General features: G+C 33.2%; 1 protein-coding gene across 1 annotated transcript; it reads right to left on the bottom strand.

The window, feature by feature from the left end:
- Nucleotides 1–1634: 1634 nt before the first annotated feature.
- LOC123657012 (protein PHTF1) lies at nt 1635–16563 on the bottom strand. The gene is made up of 14 exons (XM_045592616.1): nt 16544–16563; nt 14061–14206; nt 12492–12694; nt 12262–12401; nt 12021–12167; nt 11095–11782; nt 10692–10806; nt 10460–10576; nt 7278–7456; nt 5722–5861; nt 5233–5461; nt 2405–2500; nt 2082–2324; nt 1635–1999 (listed from the first exon to the last, which is right to left on the bottom strand). Exons 1-14 carry the CDS (start codon nt 16561–16563, stop codon nt 1850–1852), a joined length of 2613 nt encoding a protein of 870 aa, XP_045448572.1. The 3' UTR covers nt 1635–1849.
- Between the last annotated feature and the right edge of the window lie 333 nt (nt 16564–16896).

The following is a 16896-nucleotide window of genomic DNA, read 5'->3' as shown; positions in this document are numbered from 1 at the left end:
ACGTACGACTGGAGTTACTCATTCATGTCGATAGGATCAGAAATAGGCACAATAAAGGCTTAATAGTCTAACTAAGAAAAAGATTAATACCATATATAATGGTAAATAAACGAATCAAGTCAAAAACGCCATCTACCGGAACCCAATAGGATTACGAGAAACGTAACGAGGTCATTCGTTCAGTAGATTTTACTCCTCATATTTTTTTCATACCGGGGCCTTATATGAAAATCGATTCTTAAGGAATTAACTCCAAAAGTTGTAAAACGGTAAGGGCAAAGAAGAAAAAGTTCCTAATAATATATTAGGTATATATATTTTTATACTGCGTGATGGAGTTAAGGAAACAATAAATAAATAATAAGATAGAAGGATAAATATTGTCTTAATGCCTATTCCACAAAAGTAACTAAACTTTCATTATTACTAAATGAAATAATAAATATGATCAATAATAATAATAATAAATTTTACAATCAAACGAATCAAACTCCGTCTCTTAGTGTGTAGGTATGTTTCACAATATTAATATAGATATTTTTGTTTCTAATTGTTACATTTATGATACGTACTTACATTTCGCTTCAAATAAAAACAAAAAGGAACGTCAAACGCGTGATAACGTCGTAATAATTGAATGTGATTATTATTTCTTATCTTTTGATTTACTTAAAATATTGTAATCGAAGAACTGTAGTCTGTCGTTGAGACCAAGAATAGAGATAGCCAAAGATTTTTTTTTTAAATTATTTACACTATTGATTATCGACTAAATAGCGGAGTCAAATAAAAATTTGAAATATGTATAACATCGATGTAAATGTTTATTGAGCTAAACTAAACCACCTTTTTATTACGAAATACTGTAAAATGAAAAATATTGAAATTGACTGAAAAATAGGCACTGCATCATCTTAAAAATATGACTTTCAAACTGTCGGTTTCTTTGAGTTTCGTGTCAATGACCGGGTCACTTGAGTATTACAGTTAAGTCGGCTATTTATACCCTCTTTACCCATGACCTATCAACTTTTTTTTTTAATTTGTCGATTTTGAAAGTACCTAGTAATAAGCTGTAAAACTTACTCCTGCTTAATTTCTGTTTGATATACCAACATGTATCTCTATGTACCTTAACGGAAGGACTTGAGTTTAATAACACGTATATTGTTGTCAATACTTAGTAGAGCAGCGTGATGAATTCAGTTCAACGACTTCTTTACGCGAGATATTTCTCAGTTAGAGACTGTTTCAGTATAAGGCATTAACAGGCAAATTATTATAAATTCTACAACCCTGCGGTAATGACAAAGTGGAATTGAGGAGCCTTCCGCCATTGGATCATTAATATCTACCAATCAACACTGGTAAATATAAATATATAATAGATAGAGAGGGAACCTACGGATGCGAGTCCATCTCGCACTTTGCATGTATATTAATATACTACATCAGAAATTTGTAAGATCCTACAAGTCTACAACTAATTGAATACTATGGCAATGAGTTAATATTGGCAAAATTAGCTAGGCCCTTAAAGTTATAATAAATTTTTAATTCAGTCCTACTTAATATTTGAGTTGTTTATAATAAATATCGATAATAGCTTCGAAATAATTTTTTAAAACATAAAATCACCTTCATTTTTTTAATTTACTTAACCTAATTGCAATTGTCTTTTGTGACACTTAAATTAACTAATATAGGTACATTATCTGAACTGAAGAAAAGTGTGTAAAGCGAACAGACTACAATAAATATATTCATAAACTAAGACAGCGTCTTATATATTTTTTCGCTTTTACGTTATACTGTACCTAAGTATTTCTGCTCTGTGTATTTACTACCATTATTTTATTTTGATTTTGTGTAGTTTTAATTTAAACCCTAGCATTTCAGACAATACTCCAGATAGTGCCGATAATATTACAACCTTTGTTATCGTGTACAAATAGTGATTGGCACATATACCAGATATTTTAAAAGGCGAATCAAGCTCCTGAAAGAACAAAATAAAAACATGTAAAATGAGTATAGACATATGTATTTTAAATTATTTACGTTCACTTTTATTGTTTTACCTTAAGTAGGTCCGCAGCTAGTTTTAGCACATTGTTAGCGACCGTGAGTTGTTCCTTGCTCTCTGGTCGCTGTTCGATTGCTAAATGGAGGTTTATTTGTTCAGTGAGTATTGCGGAGAGACATCCACGATATTTGCGATTTACATTACTTCCCAAAGTAAGGAGACGTAGTAGATAAATGCCAAGGCAACAACTCCAAACCATAGCTTCAAGCAGCCAGCCTCTTTCCAAAGTAACCGAATCCTAAAATCATATATTAATAAGCTGAGACTTCTTTTTATAATTGTAATTTCTACATTACAATTTACTAATAAAGAACTTACTCTTAATAGTTGAGCGCTAACACAGGCAAGTAAGATAAGAGTAAGCATAAACGCAGCCGACACGATGACATCTACTGAACGTTGGGGTCCTCGTCGCTGAAATATATTACTTTATAAATAAATATATGCATTTGATAAAGAGCTATATTTGGAAGGTAAATAGATAACTTTACAAATTTAGGTAGTTAAGACCACATACCTAAATTATTCTAGGTTAATTATTTTTTAAAGCTTCGAATATTTTTTCCACAAGCTATAAGACTTTAAGAGTTTCTTCTTACTTTAAGTGAGCATGCACTGTTCAAAATATGAAAATGTTTTTTTATAAATTATAATACCATTGTAAAGAACGTTTTCAACAGTTGTAACATTTTGCAAATTGAGCTCTATATAATGTGTAAATGGTGCAAGGTAAGTTACAGGGGACATTACAGATAAAATAAGCAACAACTTGAAAATCTTCCGAATATGATATTTCGATTTCACGTCTGTTAATATCGTGAGGATTCGGAAATGTGACATTTTGTTATAATTTTGATCTCTGAAACTTGCTGCGCTGATGCGACGATTAGTTCTTATGATCAACATTGTAATATCTTTGTTCTTTTCGAAATGCACATAATACCAAGAATTTGGTACTGGGTTATTAATTAAAACAATCTAGTAAGTCCATAAGACTTCTGAGGCGTTGATTTAAAAATGAATAATATATTATCTTCAAATTTTCAATTTCAAGAGAAAAACTCGAGTTATTATATAATGGAAACAACATATTATGCTGATAATAAGTTGCAATACATAGATGTACAAAGGTAATTAACGCTGACTACTAAATTTAGCATTGGAAACAATTCTACTAATCACATTTAGAATTATTCTGATTAAAAACGTTCAAACATGGAACAATGCTATTACAGTTTGCGTTCATTCAATGCAAATAAAAATAACATTCCTGCATATTAATAAAAATTACAATGAAACATTTTCTAATTTTTTTTTTTAAATTTAATTAAAAACGTAAATATAAATATAGATAAAACATTAATATACTTATATTGGAAACCTGATTTTATTTTAGACGATTTAAAAAAAAAAGTTTATTGACAGCATGTTTTAAAACATTTAACAATAATATTAATGTATGACACAAATACGGCTATCAATAAACGAATATCTTTATTACCAGTCGTTGTTTCCTTATTATAATGTGTATTTTTAGCCTCACATGGTTGCTACATATTTTCAAATTTCTCAGTTCTCCGTAGTCCTCATCCAGCCCCTACTGGCGATTTTACGTAGATTATCGGTCCAGCGTGCCGGAGGGCGTCCCACACAGCGTTTGCCTACACGCTGTCTCCACTCAAGGATACATCTGCTCCAACGGCCATCGGTCCTGCGATAGAAATGACCAGTCCACTGCCACTTCAACTTGCTTATTTTACAGGCTATGTCGGTTACTTTCCGAGTGGTCCGATTTTCGATTCGCCAAGTTCCTGTACTGCCCCTTTGGCATTGAAGAATGGCATAACAACGTTATAAAAAGCCAGAGTAGTGCCATATATGGCCTTTGTCCTCAAACATCGACTTCATCGTCAGAGACTGACGGTGACATAGGACGGTGCATATACCTGTATAACTTTCAGGAAGTACTTGTCAGTGAGATTAAGTATTAAGTACCCTACCCGAGTCGATATACTGCTGACTTCTACAACGTCATGTGGATCAAAAAACGCCACTTTGGGATAGCCCATCACCTTCACGGAAGTAAAACAAGTTCCCGGAGTCCAGGATCACAGTGTGATTGCCCTTTCTTCAGACTTCAGATAACCCTAGTATACTCCAGTTAATACAACTTAGTTCCACTTCGAGTTTGGAGAGGTGATAGTCCAGCAGCAGAGTGCGACCATTGTACGTAGCCAGTAGAAGCATCGCAAACGCGTTACAGACCCTCTCCCCGACCCTCCCCATGAGCTCTGCCTACCATTTTGCTAACACAGGAACACAATACTGCTTGAAAGCAGTATTATTTAGTTGTAATGTTCTGAAAGGTCGAGGTACTTCCCTAGGCTTGCTACTCCAGATTTTAAGCAGGATATTTCTTGCTGTGTCCTAATTCAGTATGTTGTATTCTGCCTTACCTCTACAGCAAGCTTTTAATAAAGTCATATTAAATATATCGATGAATTATTAAGATTTCAAATGAAAACTTGTGAAACAATTTACAAACCTTTATGTAACTCAAATTTGATCAAGACAAGAAAATAAATGTATAATTACAAAAAAAAAAAAAAATTTGAAGTCCTCAAGGCCATTATCAAAAATGATAAAACTGTTGACATTGACCCCTTCCAACGTTAACATGAGATTTAAAAAAAAAACATAAAGTAAAAAGATGATATAACATAAAAGATGTTCACTAAAAATCCCGATGGTATTGATACAAAATTCTAAAATATTGTAAAATCTACATGGGTACTAACATAGCATCCATGCCAATAGCCTTTTTCGATAAATTAGTTATCTAACACTAACATACTTTTTTATTCAAAGCATAGTTCTTGTGATGTGAACGCGTACATCCAAACAGACTCATCAGTTTTACGACATTATTTTAGATTAATAATGTTACCTTAAATATTTATTTGACCTTTTAACCGTAGGCATATTCATTTTCATTTTCATTTTTATATGTGCGAATAAAGCAATATAAAACTTTGAATGTAAATGAAAAAAAAAAAAAAAAAAAAAAAAACTAAATGCGCTCTCTTTTACCATCTACTATATTATCATGTACTCTTATATACTCTAAAGAGATGAAAATAACTTACCCTTAAATAAGACCTTGTAGACAGCCACGTCTTTATGTTCCTAACAGTGTTGAGCCTGAAGTGCGGCAGTTCAGATTTCCTCGCCCTTCTAGCAGATGTCAGATGTGAGAACAATTTCGCGTAGAGGAATCTTTGTTTATAGGCACGTTCTGCCACAGCGAGGAGGAAAAACACGAGACCGCTCAGTGCGAACCGTAGGATGCTTGATAGCACGTTTGACGTTACTTCCCTGAATTGAGTAATGAAAGCAAATAATATAAGCAAAATGAAGAAAATAATATTAAACGTTTGTTTGTTGTTGTTGTACTTCATTTATCATTTTTAAGTAAAATAAATGTGTTGTAAAGTATAATTTTAGGTAATATTTTATAACTTTAAAAAAAAAATTGTTTTAAAACGAGCTGACCCAACATTCATTCATTAAATCTTAATTTGGCTTAGTATACAAAAAAATAATATTGAATTGTTATTACTAAAATTAATGCTTACCATTTATTATCACCAAACGCTCCATTGAAGATGCAGTACACAGAGCTTTGAGTATAGTTAACAAGAACAGATGGTATGTAGCTTATAAGAGATACTGTTTGCAGTTCTTCTTCGCTTCTATTATCCTGCTCTATAGCTACCTGTAAATACAATTTTTACTTGCTGTAAATTAAATGTCTAAGTAGAGTACTCTTTTTATAATACTAAACTAAATGATACTGAAGTTGAATTACTGCACAAGTATTTTTGTTTATTTAATGATTTCAAATAGTAGTACCTATTTATTTATGTTTATAGCACCATTACACCATTAAACAACCAATTGAAAGTTAATGGTCATTTGACGCTGGTAATGGATATTTAATTGTCCAAAATTTTACGTGACTTTAGGTAATAAAGCGCAGGGACATTTATAGGTCTCAAGAATCTGGAAAGATGCTTCTGACTTTTGGTCAGTAATATTGTCGAGCAAATAATTAAATATAATTAAACAACTTTTTCGGATTTTGTCGCGGTTTATTATTAAGTTTTTTAAATGCCCGACATTTCAGATACTTTACAGCAACCAGTCACGGGAGGAGCGACTGATGAGGAAAATAAATCTTGAACCTGTAGTTTAAGTTAAGTTTTTTTCCTTTTAAGCTTTATTCTTATGTGATTTTTATATGTTACTGTGTGAAATAAAGTTATTTATTATTATTATCATTTAAGTCGAAATCGAATCTCAGAAAAATTTCTACTACTAACTTAGTAGGAAATAGGAGGATCTTATTTCCTGCTTTACCATATTACCTGCATTACCTAAGGTACGGTAAAGCAAGAAGTAAATATATTGCAAAAAAATTTGAGCAGTTCGACTGGGAAGTTTTTCAACCTTACAGAAAATGACAGTTAAATAATACTGTAAGTGGTGTTATGTTCCTGTTGTGAGAAGGTAGCCAACCATAGCTCCTTGGTGTGTGTGTGTATGCATGTGTGAGGCGCGCGGCGGGCGCCACGAGCGCCACGAGCGCGGCGAGCGCGAGCCCCGCCCAGGCGCAGCCCTCCGCCACCATGGCCCGCTCAGTGTGTGTGTGTGTGTGTCTGTGTGTGTGTGTGTGTGTGTGTGTGTGTGTGTGTGTGTGTGTGCGTGTGCGTGTGTGCGGTACCTGCACGAGGCGCGCGGCGGGCGCCACGAGCGCCACGAGCGCGGCGAGCGCGAGGCCCGCCCAGGCGCAGCCCTCCGCCACCATGGCCCGCTCAGTGTGTGTGTGTGTGTGTGTGTGTGTGTGTGTGTGTGTGTGCGTGTGCGTGTGTGCGTGTGTGCGTGTGCGTGTGTGCGTGTGCGTGTGTGTGCGGTACCTGCACGAGGCGCGCGGCGGGCGCCACGAGCGCCACGAGCGCGGCGAGCGCGAGGCCCGCCCAGGCGCAGCCCTCCGCCACCATGGCCCGCTCAGTGTGTGTGTGTGTGTGTGTGTGTGTGTGTGTGTGTGTGTGTGTGTGTGCGTGTGCGTGTGTGCGTGTGTGCGTGTGCGTGTGTGCGTGTGCGTGTGTGCGTGTGCGTGTGTGTGCGGTACCTGCACGAGGCGCGCGGCGGGCGCCACGAGCGCCACGAGCGCGGCGAGCGCGAGCCCCGCCCAGGCGCAGCCCTCCGCCGCCATGGCCCGCTCGGCGCGCGCCACCACGCACCAGCTGATGTCTACCGCCGACAGCTCCGCGCGCAGCGTCGACCCGCGCTCCCACATCGTGCACTTCACTGACCACCACGCACACGTTATACCATCACCCTTATGATATTTACATCTAAATCGGCCTCAGAGGGTTGTCCATTAATCACGTGAAGTCGAAAGGGGAAGAAGAGGAGGAAGGTGTCAGGAAAAATCACGAAATATCAACGGGATTATACTTTCCAAAACAAGAAACTACCAACAGACTCCTTGCCACCCTAATGTCTCTAGGAATTTGTGTCACAATTTTTAATTTTCCAAAAATGTAATCAGATTATACCTTATATTGATGATTATGATTGTGATGTGAACAAAAATAAATTTAAAAAATGTGGTGTCATGGGACACCAGGTAGGAACGAAGTTCCTTCGGATAGTATACAGGATGAAGATGACAATACAACGATAACTTTGACATCGTATATGTAATGATATTTCAAGCCCACATACAAAAAATCAATAAAATACATCCATAATAAGTATAGTAAGTTTAGCCACAAAATATTATTTTTCATTTTTAAAAATTACTACGTGTTGTATAACATTAATAAACGGTCACCAGCAGGTTAAGAGCCATTTCACAAAAATTGGTAACAATCCGCGAAATTGTAATTTTTTGACGTCGTTAATCTCAGTGTTGGATGCAATAATGTAATTTATATTCTTGAAATAGAATAGAGCAACCTTTGTTGTAGTAGACAGTCAGATCAGAATTTTGATTTATATTATGTGTATAAAATTATTAACCTTTTCATCAGCCTCCTCCCTGGGTAAACGGTCGTAATGTATACTTTGAAGTCCTACTTTTCAATAACCTCTACGTTGAAACCATTTTAAAAAAATATCGTAATAAGTAAGATAAGTAAGATAATTTTGTTAAGGACTATCACAGATTTTTATTCCAGTTGTATCTCTATTAATCGATATAAAAATTTAAAGTTACGAATATTTTCCAAATAAGTACAATTTTAAAAGCGATATTTTTCTTAGAAAACTAAGAAATTTTAACGAACTATCTTCATCAAAGTAAACTTACATCATTAAGGAATACAAAAAAAAAAAAAATTAAAGATGTACTCATTTTTAATACATTTTATATTAAATAATAAAAAGATAGTATATATTACCACGCATCAAGCCCAGTAAATCAGTCGAGCGCTAGCGCTCTTAGAGGTAAGCTCCACGCCAAATTCTGCGCAAGCCGTCTCTTTCGCTCACACGCGCCAAGCGCCTGTTGTTATAGCGGATAAACCGCATTTGATACTTTCATAATAAAATATAAATAAAATAAACATATTACGAAAATGATTGTAAAATAATATAATGATAATTTCTATAAACAAATGTATAATTTAATTTTCTTTTCTCACATTATCAATACAAATAGGCATTTCAATCTGTTTGTGTCATTTGTGTCATTGAGTTAAATAATGTATTTGCTCGCAAACGAAAAAAACTGACTTCAATTACATCGACAAGTAATCCAACGTAGATAGACGAAAAAATAGTCAAGTAAATATGCGTTATCAAAAATAACTCAAAAAGTTGTTAAAAATCGTCAAAATCGGTATATACGGTATAATCGGTATAAATTTATGCGCTATAATACAACATAGGTCGACGAAAAAATAGTCAAGTAAAAACGCATTATTATATATAACTCGAAAAGTAGTTGTTAGATCTCAAATAAATTCAAGTGGGACCAAATGACACACACCCCACCTTTCGATTAAATTTTTTTTGTCGAAGTCAGTCCACCCAGTCAAAAGTTCTGAAGTAACATATATAAAAAAATACAGTCGAATTGAGAACCTCCTCCTTTTTTGGAAGTCGGTTAAGAAAAATTAAAACCGCCAAAATTGATTGGTCTACTTTCATCCAAAACTATGCAACTTACATTAACACACATATTTTCTGTGGCATAATAAAATGCTATTTTATTCATACCGTAAATATTATATTCATTCGTAAACTGAAAAAACTAAATCAATTAAAAAAAAAAAAATGTTTCATAAAATTGATTTTTTATTTTTATTTTAAATTTATTGACTGTTGGTATATAACATACTTGAAATTTTTAACAAATTAATTATGTAAAAAACATTTTATACCACAGTTATTAATTTTTATTATACATTAGAAAATGATCAAGATGGTCTTTTGGTTGTCACACTATACTTACTAGCACAAAGATGCGACCAAATTTACCTAAACTTGCAGAGCGTAAAATTGTGAAATGGCTCTTCATCCCTGGCCGGCGCATACCCATTGATATCTTAAATATTTACATTTCCGATTGCTGTTTAGACAATGTATAGATTTCTTAGGAAATGTGTCTAATATAATTTATTTTACACATTTCCGTGTGATTTTAGGAATTACATACATATCCTAGGAATTGTATACAATGACGGATTACATACATTTCTGGTAACATATACATACACATATCATATTAAAAAAACGTTATGAGATTACTCCATAAGAACGACTACCGAAACATTTAAAAATTACGTAAATCAAATTATAGTTACTTAAGACAATAAAACATTTTACACTGAAACATAAATTGACGCTTAATATTTGTATCTGTACAGTAAACATTGTAAAAATAGAAAAAAATAAAATAAAATATAACTATGTCTCTTACACAAACAGCTAAATGCGTTGTAAAACGTCACTCCAGCATCACTGCTTAACGTTACTGATTCACATGATTTCCATTCTCATATTTTTTAATATTACGGGCCTTATATCGTTTCTTAAGGAAAAATTCCAAAAACAAAACACTTTTTTTTGTAACTCATGACATAACACATGAATGTGACCCTAAATTATAATAAATATGAATGTCCAACCGAAACAGCTTTTTCAGTTACTTTAATTAATCATTGTAATAAAGAAATGTTTATTTTTTGAAGTGAACGTATAATATATTTAATAAACTCTCAATTTTAAGCACTCTTTACTAAACACCTAGTTTCAGTGGACACGAAATAGGTCCGGGCACTGATTATTATACATTTTAATTACCTGTATCGCTGGAGGGATCCAGTATTGCAAACGGATCCCAGGAACTATCGCCAGTGTAATGGAAGCCTACGTCCGAATGTCCAGCTTCTGATTGCGAACCGTAGCTGCTCTCCTCGCCTTATAATGAGAAACACGGTTAAAAACTCTACACTGTTCATGAAACGATTACAATAGTAACAACCCAACATATGGTGCATTAAAAACTATCGTAATGAATAAGAAATAATCTTACTGTTAGTGATTTGCCCAACCCAGTCTGACATGGTATGGTGCGAAGGTAATGCGATGGATGGCGCGGAAGCTGAACATTCTCCATCAGATGACGAGGTCTGGTAATTTTCTAATTTCTAAAGAAATTATTGCATTTAAAACAACATGAACTATTTTAAAGCAGACAAATGTATCACACAACCACGAACCATGCAGTCAGAACATTCTGAAAAGCCAATAGCTACCTGATTTATTGCGTTGTGAATTCCTTGCATCTATCACCTAGTGTTATAGAAATTAAACAAGTTAATAGAAATAAATGTTCTCTTTTTAACTTTGAGTTGTAAAGGAAATTATTTGATAAATGGGTAGTATAGTTTCGTTTTACATTTCCATATGTATTAAATATTTAAAATATGACTAACCTTTTGATTCCCTTTAACAGTGGCGTAGTCTTCGTCGCTTGTTTCAGGTTGAATAGCATCTTTGGCCCAGGAATTTCTAAATCTTACTCCAGCTCTTTTCATAACATTAGGGTTTGTTGTGGTCACGGCACTGTCAGAGTCTGGATCTATAGACTTTTCTTCATCGTCTTTAATGTCTTTTCCAGTTGAACTGACATTTTCATATTGTACCTTCCCAACACTAATATCTTCAGAGTCTTCTAGGAATACTTTTGAAATAGGTTCTAATTTTGGTTGCTGTATATCACTCGCTGACTTAGTTTTTGGATTGCTAATACTTGACTTGCTTTGAGAAGCTAACTCTTTATTTCGAGGTTCTCCGTCGCTACCATTTGAGTTGTAGCCATTTAAACTTTCAAAACCATCGTCTCCATCGGCGAACATTGGTTTATTCTCATTTTGTCGTACATTAAATATTTCTAAGTATTTTTTTGTTAGTATATTAGGTTTGTAGCGGAATGATGAGCGCGGCACCCTATCATCTGGCGGTGGGGTGAATGTAACGATTGGAGCGGTTGCATTAGGTTTTTTCCACGCCATATAATCTTCATCGTCAGAGTCTTTCACTTTGGACTTAAGAGTAGATTTGTCTTTTAATTCAGGTTGTACATCTGGTCCTGTGTCTTTTATCAAATCTTTTTTACGCTTTCTGAAATAATATGACTATAATTATTATGTTAATAATATTAACCACATACATTATTATATACTTAGATTAATTAAAAATAACCAGCACACATACTAAAATTTAAAAAACAATTTTGCTAACTTTTATTTATTTTTTGTCTTACAAATTGTCTTTATAATGGATGTACATAATGAAAATTTAATTAATTTCCACGTCATACTACATTAGTATGTCGTTATTTTTATTAATATCTTATCACCTGAGACCTGTATCTGTAGAGTCAGAGCGAGAAAGTCTTCGTCTAAATTTCGATGGTTTAGTAAATGGAGTTTTGCTTTGACTGGATGTGGCCCCACTTTCAGCGGAACCGCCTCCACTGCCGCCATCACAATCTGACCGCGACTTTCTATAAAAAGTATTTTTATCAATATAGTCTTAGAATATAATCTGAAATTCAGATTTTTTAATAAATAGCCTGCTATTTGAATTTGTTTGTGTACCTGAAATATCTCGGCAATTTTCTTCTATATGTCGATCTAGGTCGTACTCTGGCTAGTTCCATTTCAGTTGTACTTACAATTTGAGAATGTACTATACTCAGTACAAGCATCAACCCCATTGGGACAATCCAACAGTTTGACTACAAAAAAAAAAAAAAACAAATAGTTACTGTTGAATAATATAAATTTGAATTTTAGAAATTTTTTCTCGGTATTCTTAAATAACTTACATCAACTTCTACAGGAGCTATAAATGTGATGGATATATTAATGACTTGGAGCAACCACACACCAAGTAGAAACTTAGCACAAGCCGGGGAAGTTTGTTGCGACCACCACTGGTATAATGCCGGTAGAAACACGAGGCGTACTAGTGCAAACCATACTACTCGTCGCATACCAAGCGTGGGCTTTGCTTTAGGGAATGATGATCCTGTGTGCAAGAAATATTTCTTTTTTAGCTTCACGTTAACATGTAGGATTAATTGTTATTACTTTACGGGTGTTCCAAAGTATTTCATTGTTCTATTATCAGTTTATATCAATTTACATATATAATAATAATTGTGTTTGCAGGCAAACGAAGAAAAACCGACTTCAATTACATCGACAACTAATACAACGTAGGTAGACAAAAAAATAGTCAAGTGAATACGATTATCAAAGATCACTCCAAAAGTTGTAATCAGATCTCAATGAAATTTAAATGTGACCACATGATAAACATCGGCTTTCGATTAAATTAAAAATTATTAAAATCGGTACACCCAGTAAAAGGAGATTTGAGAGATTTTGGAGTTTCCTTCGATTTCTTTGGGATCCCATCATAAGATCCTGGTTTCCTTATCATGGTACCAAACTAGGGATACCTCCTTTCCAACAAAAAAGAATTATTAAAATAGGTTCATAAACGACGCAGTTCTCCCCGAACATACATTTAAAAAAAAAAATATATATATACGGTCGAATTGAGTAACCTCCTCCTTTTTTTGAAGTCGGTTAAAAAATGTAACGGATCGCTGTCTGCACGGATCTTTATCAACGCAAATAGCACCCAAAATAATGATTTTTAAAATTTTTGTCTGTTTGTCTGTGCGTTTGTGCAGTTAATATCAGAAACGGCTTATCCTATTTATATGTGGTTTTCACTATTATATTGTGGTAAGCTTTACTTAACATTTAGTGTTTGTTTCATGTCAATCGGATCATAAATAAAAAAATTATGCCAATTTAATGTTAAACATGTAAATACCCAAACGATGGTGTTTATAATCCAAAATAGACCAAAAGATACATCCAAAAAATGATGTTCAAAGTCACCATTCCACGCGGACGAAGTCGTGGGCACAGCTAGTGTATAAATAAAAACGATATTTATTTTAATACTAGCTGACCCCGCAAACGTTGTTTTGCCATATACCTATGTTATTAACTCTCTTAATCCCCCCCTCCCTATAACTAACAGGGATGAAAAATAGACGTTCGATTCTCAGACCTACCCAATATGCACACAAAATTTCATGAGAATCGGTCAAGCCGTTTCGGAGGAGTTTAACTACAAACACCGCGACACGGGAATTTTATATATTAGATATTTTTGTTATATTGCAGTTAGTTTAAGAATTCTACCATGCCGTGAAAACTATTGATCCCCCTTGATATAGCACGAGTAGTAATATAATAATTTTAGCGACAGCACGGCGCTCGGGAGTTAATCGTAAACAGATAAAACAGACTTTGTTTTATAATAGGTATTCAAGTTATAAGTAACAAGTTATTGTGAAAATATATAATGTTACCTCTAACTAAATCAACATCTATGAGATACGATCTTGCATGTGATGAAAAATCTACTATACGACGGCGGTATGTGCCTCGCATCAACAATTGCTCCACCATAGTCTCCCATTCTTCCTTATCATACGAACTAATTTTCTTTTGATACCTTAAAACCATATTTATATTATTAATAAATGAAATGTTTTTTTTTTTTTTACATAACTAATAATAAGTCGGCAAACAAGCGTAAGCCTGCAACACCAGAAATAGCGCAAGCGCGTTGCCGACCCTACTCCCAATAATCCCCAGGAGCTCTGGTCACCTTACTCACCACAGGAACACAACACTACTAGAAAACAGTATTATGCCTTACCTCAATCAATAAATCAATTCATTTATTCACTAGTGTGTAATTTATTGTCATATTTCGTTTTATTATTGTTGTGTGTAATGCAAATAAAAATGTCGGTGTGCTTATTGATTATTTACATCTATTATGCACTATATAGCTATATATGCACACTAGCTGACCTCACGAAATTACCGCCTTATTTTCTTTCCTTAATTAATATAATAATTATATCAAAATAAAATGTAGCCTATCTTTTAAGTTGAATCAAACTACACACATTGTGCAAATTGATTAAAATCAGTTGAGTAGTCTAGGAGTCCATCGCAGACAAACAATGTAACGCGTAATTTATATGTATATATATATTAAGATATAAATGTACAGATAATTGGATATGTGGTGAAAGAAGCATGTACATCAAAATTTGCAAAAAAAAAATTGGTATAAAAGATTTTTTATCATTTACCGTTTGTTATCATTGCACTACTCTATTTACTCCATACTTACTTCATATTATTACATAATCTTTGTAATAATGTTTATTATTTCTTAACACGTTTTATATGCATTGTTGAGATAGTGATAATGACGTTACAGAGAAAATGAAATTAGAATACATATTATTATTAGTAGTTGTATTATCTTGGCAAATGCTCATTCTATTTCTGGTGAATACAAAAATTTACTTCTTTCTAAAATTAGGTATCCAGTATTGGGTTTTATAATATACTATATAATTATAATACATAAACAATCCATTATAATTATAATAAATACAAGTATCTCGCAATGTGAAATGTTAAAATAAACGTATTTAATATAGTAACTTAATTATAGTAATGGGACAATTACATCCAAACAATTACAATTATTCAGCACTCAAATATTGATGGGCTCAGAAGCCTGGTTGATTTTAGTCCGTTTTGAATCAAAAAATATATTTGTCTTCTTAATGAATCAAACAAACATTTCCAAATGAAATAACTAAATCTAAGGTTATAGGAACTGGGCTTTGTATTGTATACATAAATACAAATAAATAATAAAATATATTTTAGCTTATTTTTCAATGAGATTTTATTCTTGGTACCTGCTGTTATATTGATCTCAATATTAAGAAACATCAGATGACACTAATTTTTATTAAAAATAAAGTCTAGTCTAATATAATAAATAAATGCTAAGGAAGTGTTAATTGCCCTTGAAATGGTCAATAGCATTTGACAATATTACAAAGAACCCCTGGTAATCCGGCACCACCAATTGGCAGCCGACAAGTCTATTATTATTATTGAATATTTTTCTGACAACCTTCGCTAATGTAGATAATGCACGATTGAGCAGGTTACAACTTAATCTCACCACCACTACTGTGCTTGATATGTAGGTATCGTTTTGATTCTGATTGCTTAGTTTGAATTTGACAAAAAAATTAATGAATATTTTTATGTTTCATCAATTGATTGATTCATATTATGATTTTTATTCATAATTTTTGATTGTTTTAGTATTTACATTTGTTTGTACACAATTATTTCCTTATGAAAAGTTATATTTTTTGTAAGTTCTCTATAAGCACGAATGACGTTAATTTAATAATAAAACGTAAGCCATCTATTGTGTTGTTTAATTAAATAAATTTGACATACACAATGTAGTATGATTTGTACTTCAGAGTATAACATATAGAATTTAATCATTAGATCTATAATTTGTCAGATTACGATGTACGCTTTTGTAAAAAATTCCAGACTATAGGGAGTACTCTATAATCTAACAAATTTGATAGTTCGACACTGCACTACAAAACGTTTGACAGATTACCGGAGGTCCACTGTATATGATTAAAGTGATTGTTTACAAGTGCCATTAATACCATTGTTAATTGTCTTTATACCTACTTCTTCAATTGTATTATTTGAAACACAGTGAATTGAAGATGCCTACAGATTGTTTATGCTACTAATTCATTGATTCATCAACAGCAGTCAAACAAGTAGAACAAAATCGGACTGAGGCACAAAAAAAATGTGCGACGATTGAAAGTACAGCAAATTTACATGAATTAGAATTTTCAATTACGAATGATAGTCTCAAGGCAGCTTTGAGAACAAAAGTAAAATTATATATTATTCTAAAAATATTACTTACCAAGCTGCTAGGTGTTTCATATCGATTTTTTTTCCTTATTTTTAATGTTTATTTATTTTTCTGAAAAAATATTTGATAAATAAATGTCATAATTTATTTATTAATAGAAATTTAAACACATATATCTCGATAAATTAAATACTAATCAGTATATGTGAGCAACAAACAAAGCCCATTTGTATATTTTTTAAACGTGAATGCTCAATCATTACAGCATTAACAATTAGGAAATCTATAGCAATATGTACTGAAAATATTTTTTAATAATTCTCTGTGTATAAACGACACAATTATTCCTGGTCACTATAATTTTTCTGATATTATTAAACCGTTATTGAAAGATGCGCTACTTA

Source organism: Melitaea cinxia, chromosome 10 (assembly GCF_905220565.1).
Source record: "Melitaea cinxia chromosome 10, ilMelCinx1.1, whole genome shotgun sequence".
NCBI classification, from domain to species: domain Eukaryota; kingdom Metazoa; phylum Arthropoda; class Insecta; order Lepidoptera; family Nymphalidae; genus Melitaea; species Melitaea cinxia.
This window is presented reverse-complemented; position numbering and strand designations above follow the sequence as displayed.

Coding starts and splice junctions, on each gene's coding strand:
- LOC123657012 (XM_045592616.1), bottom strand. CDS start 16,563: ATGAAACACCTAGCAGCTTG. Junction 14,207..16,543: donor ATGAAACACCTAGCAGCTTG/GTAAGTAATATT, acceptor TATGGTTTTAAG/GTATCAAAAGAAAATTAGTT. Junction 10,807..11,094: donor CTGTTAAAGGGAATCAAAAG/GTTAGTCATATT, acceptor TAATTTCTTTAG/AAATTAGAAAATTACCAGAC.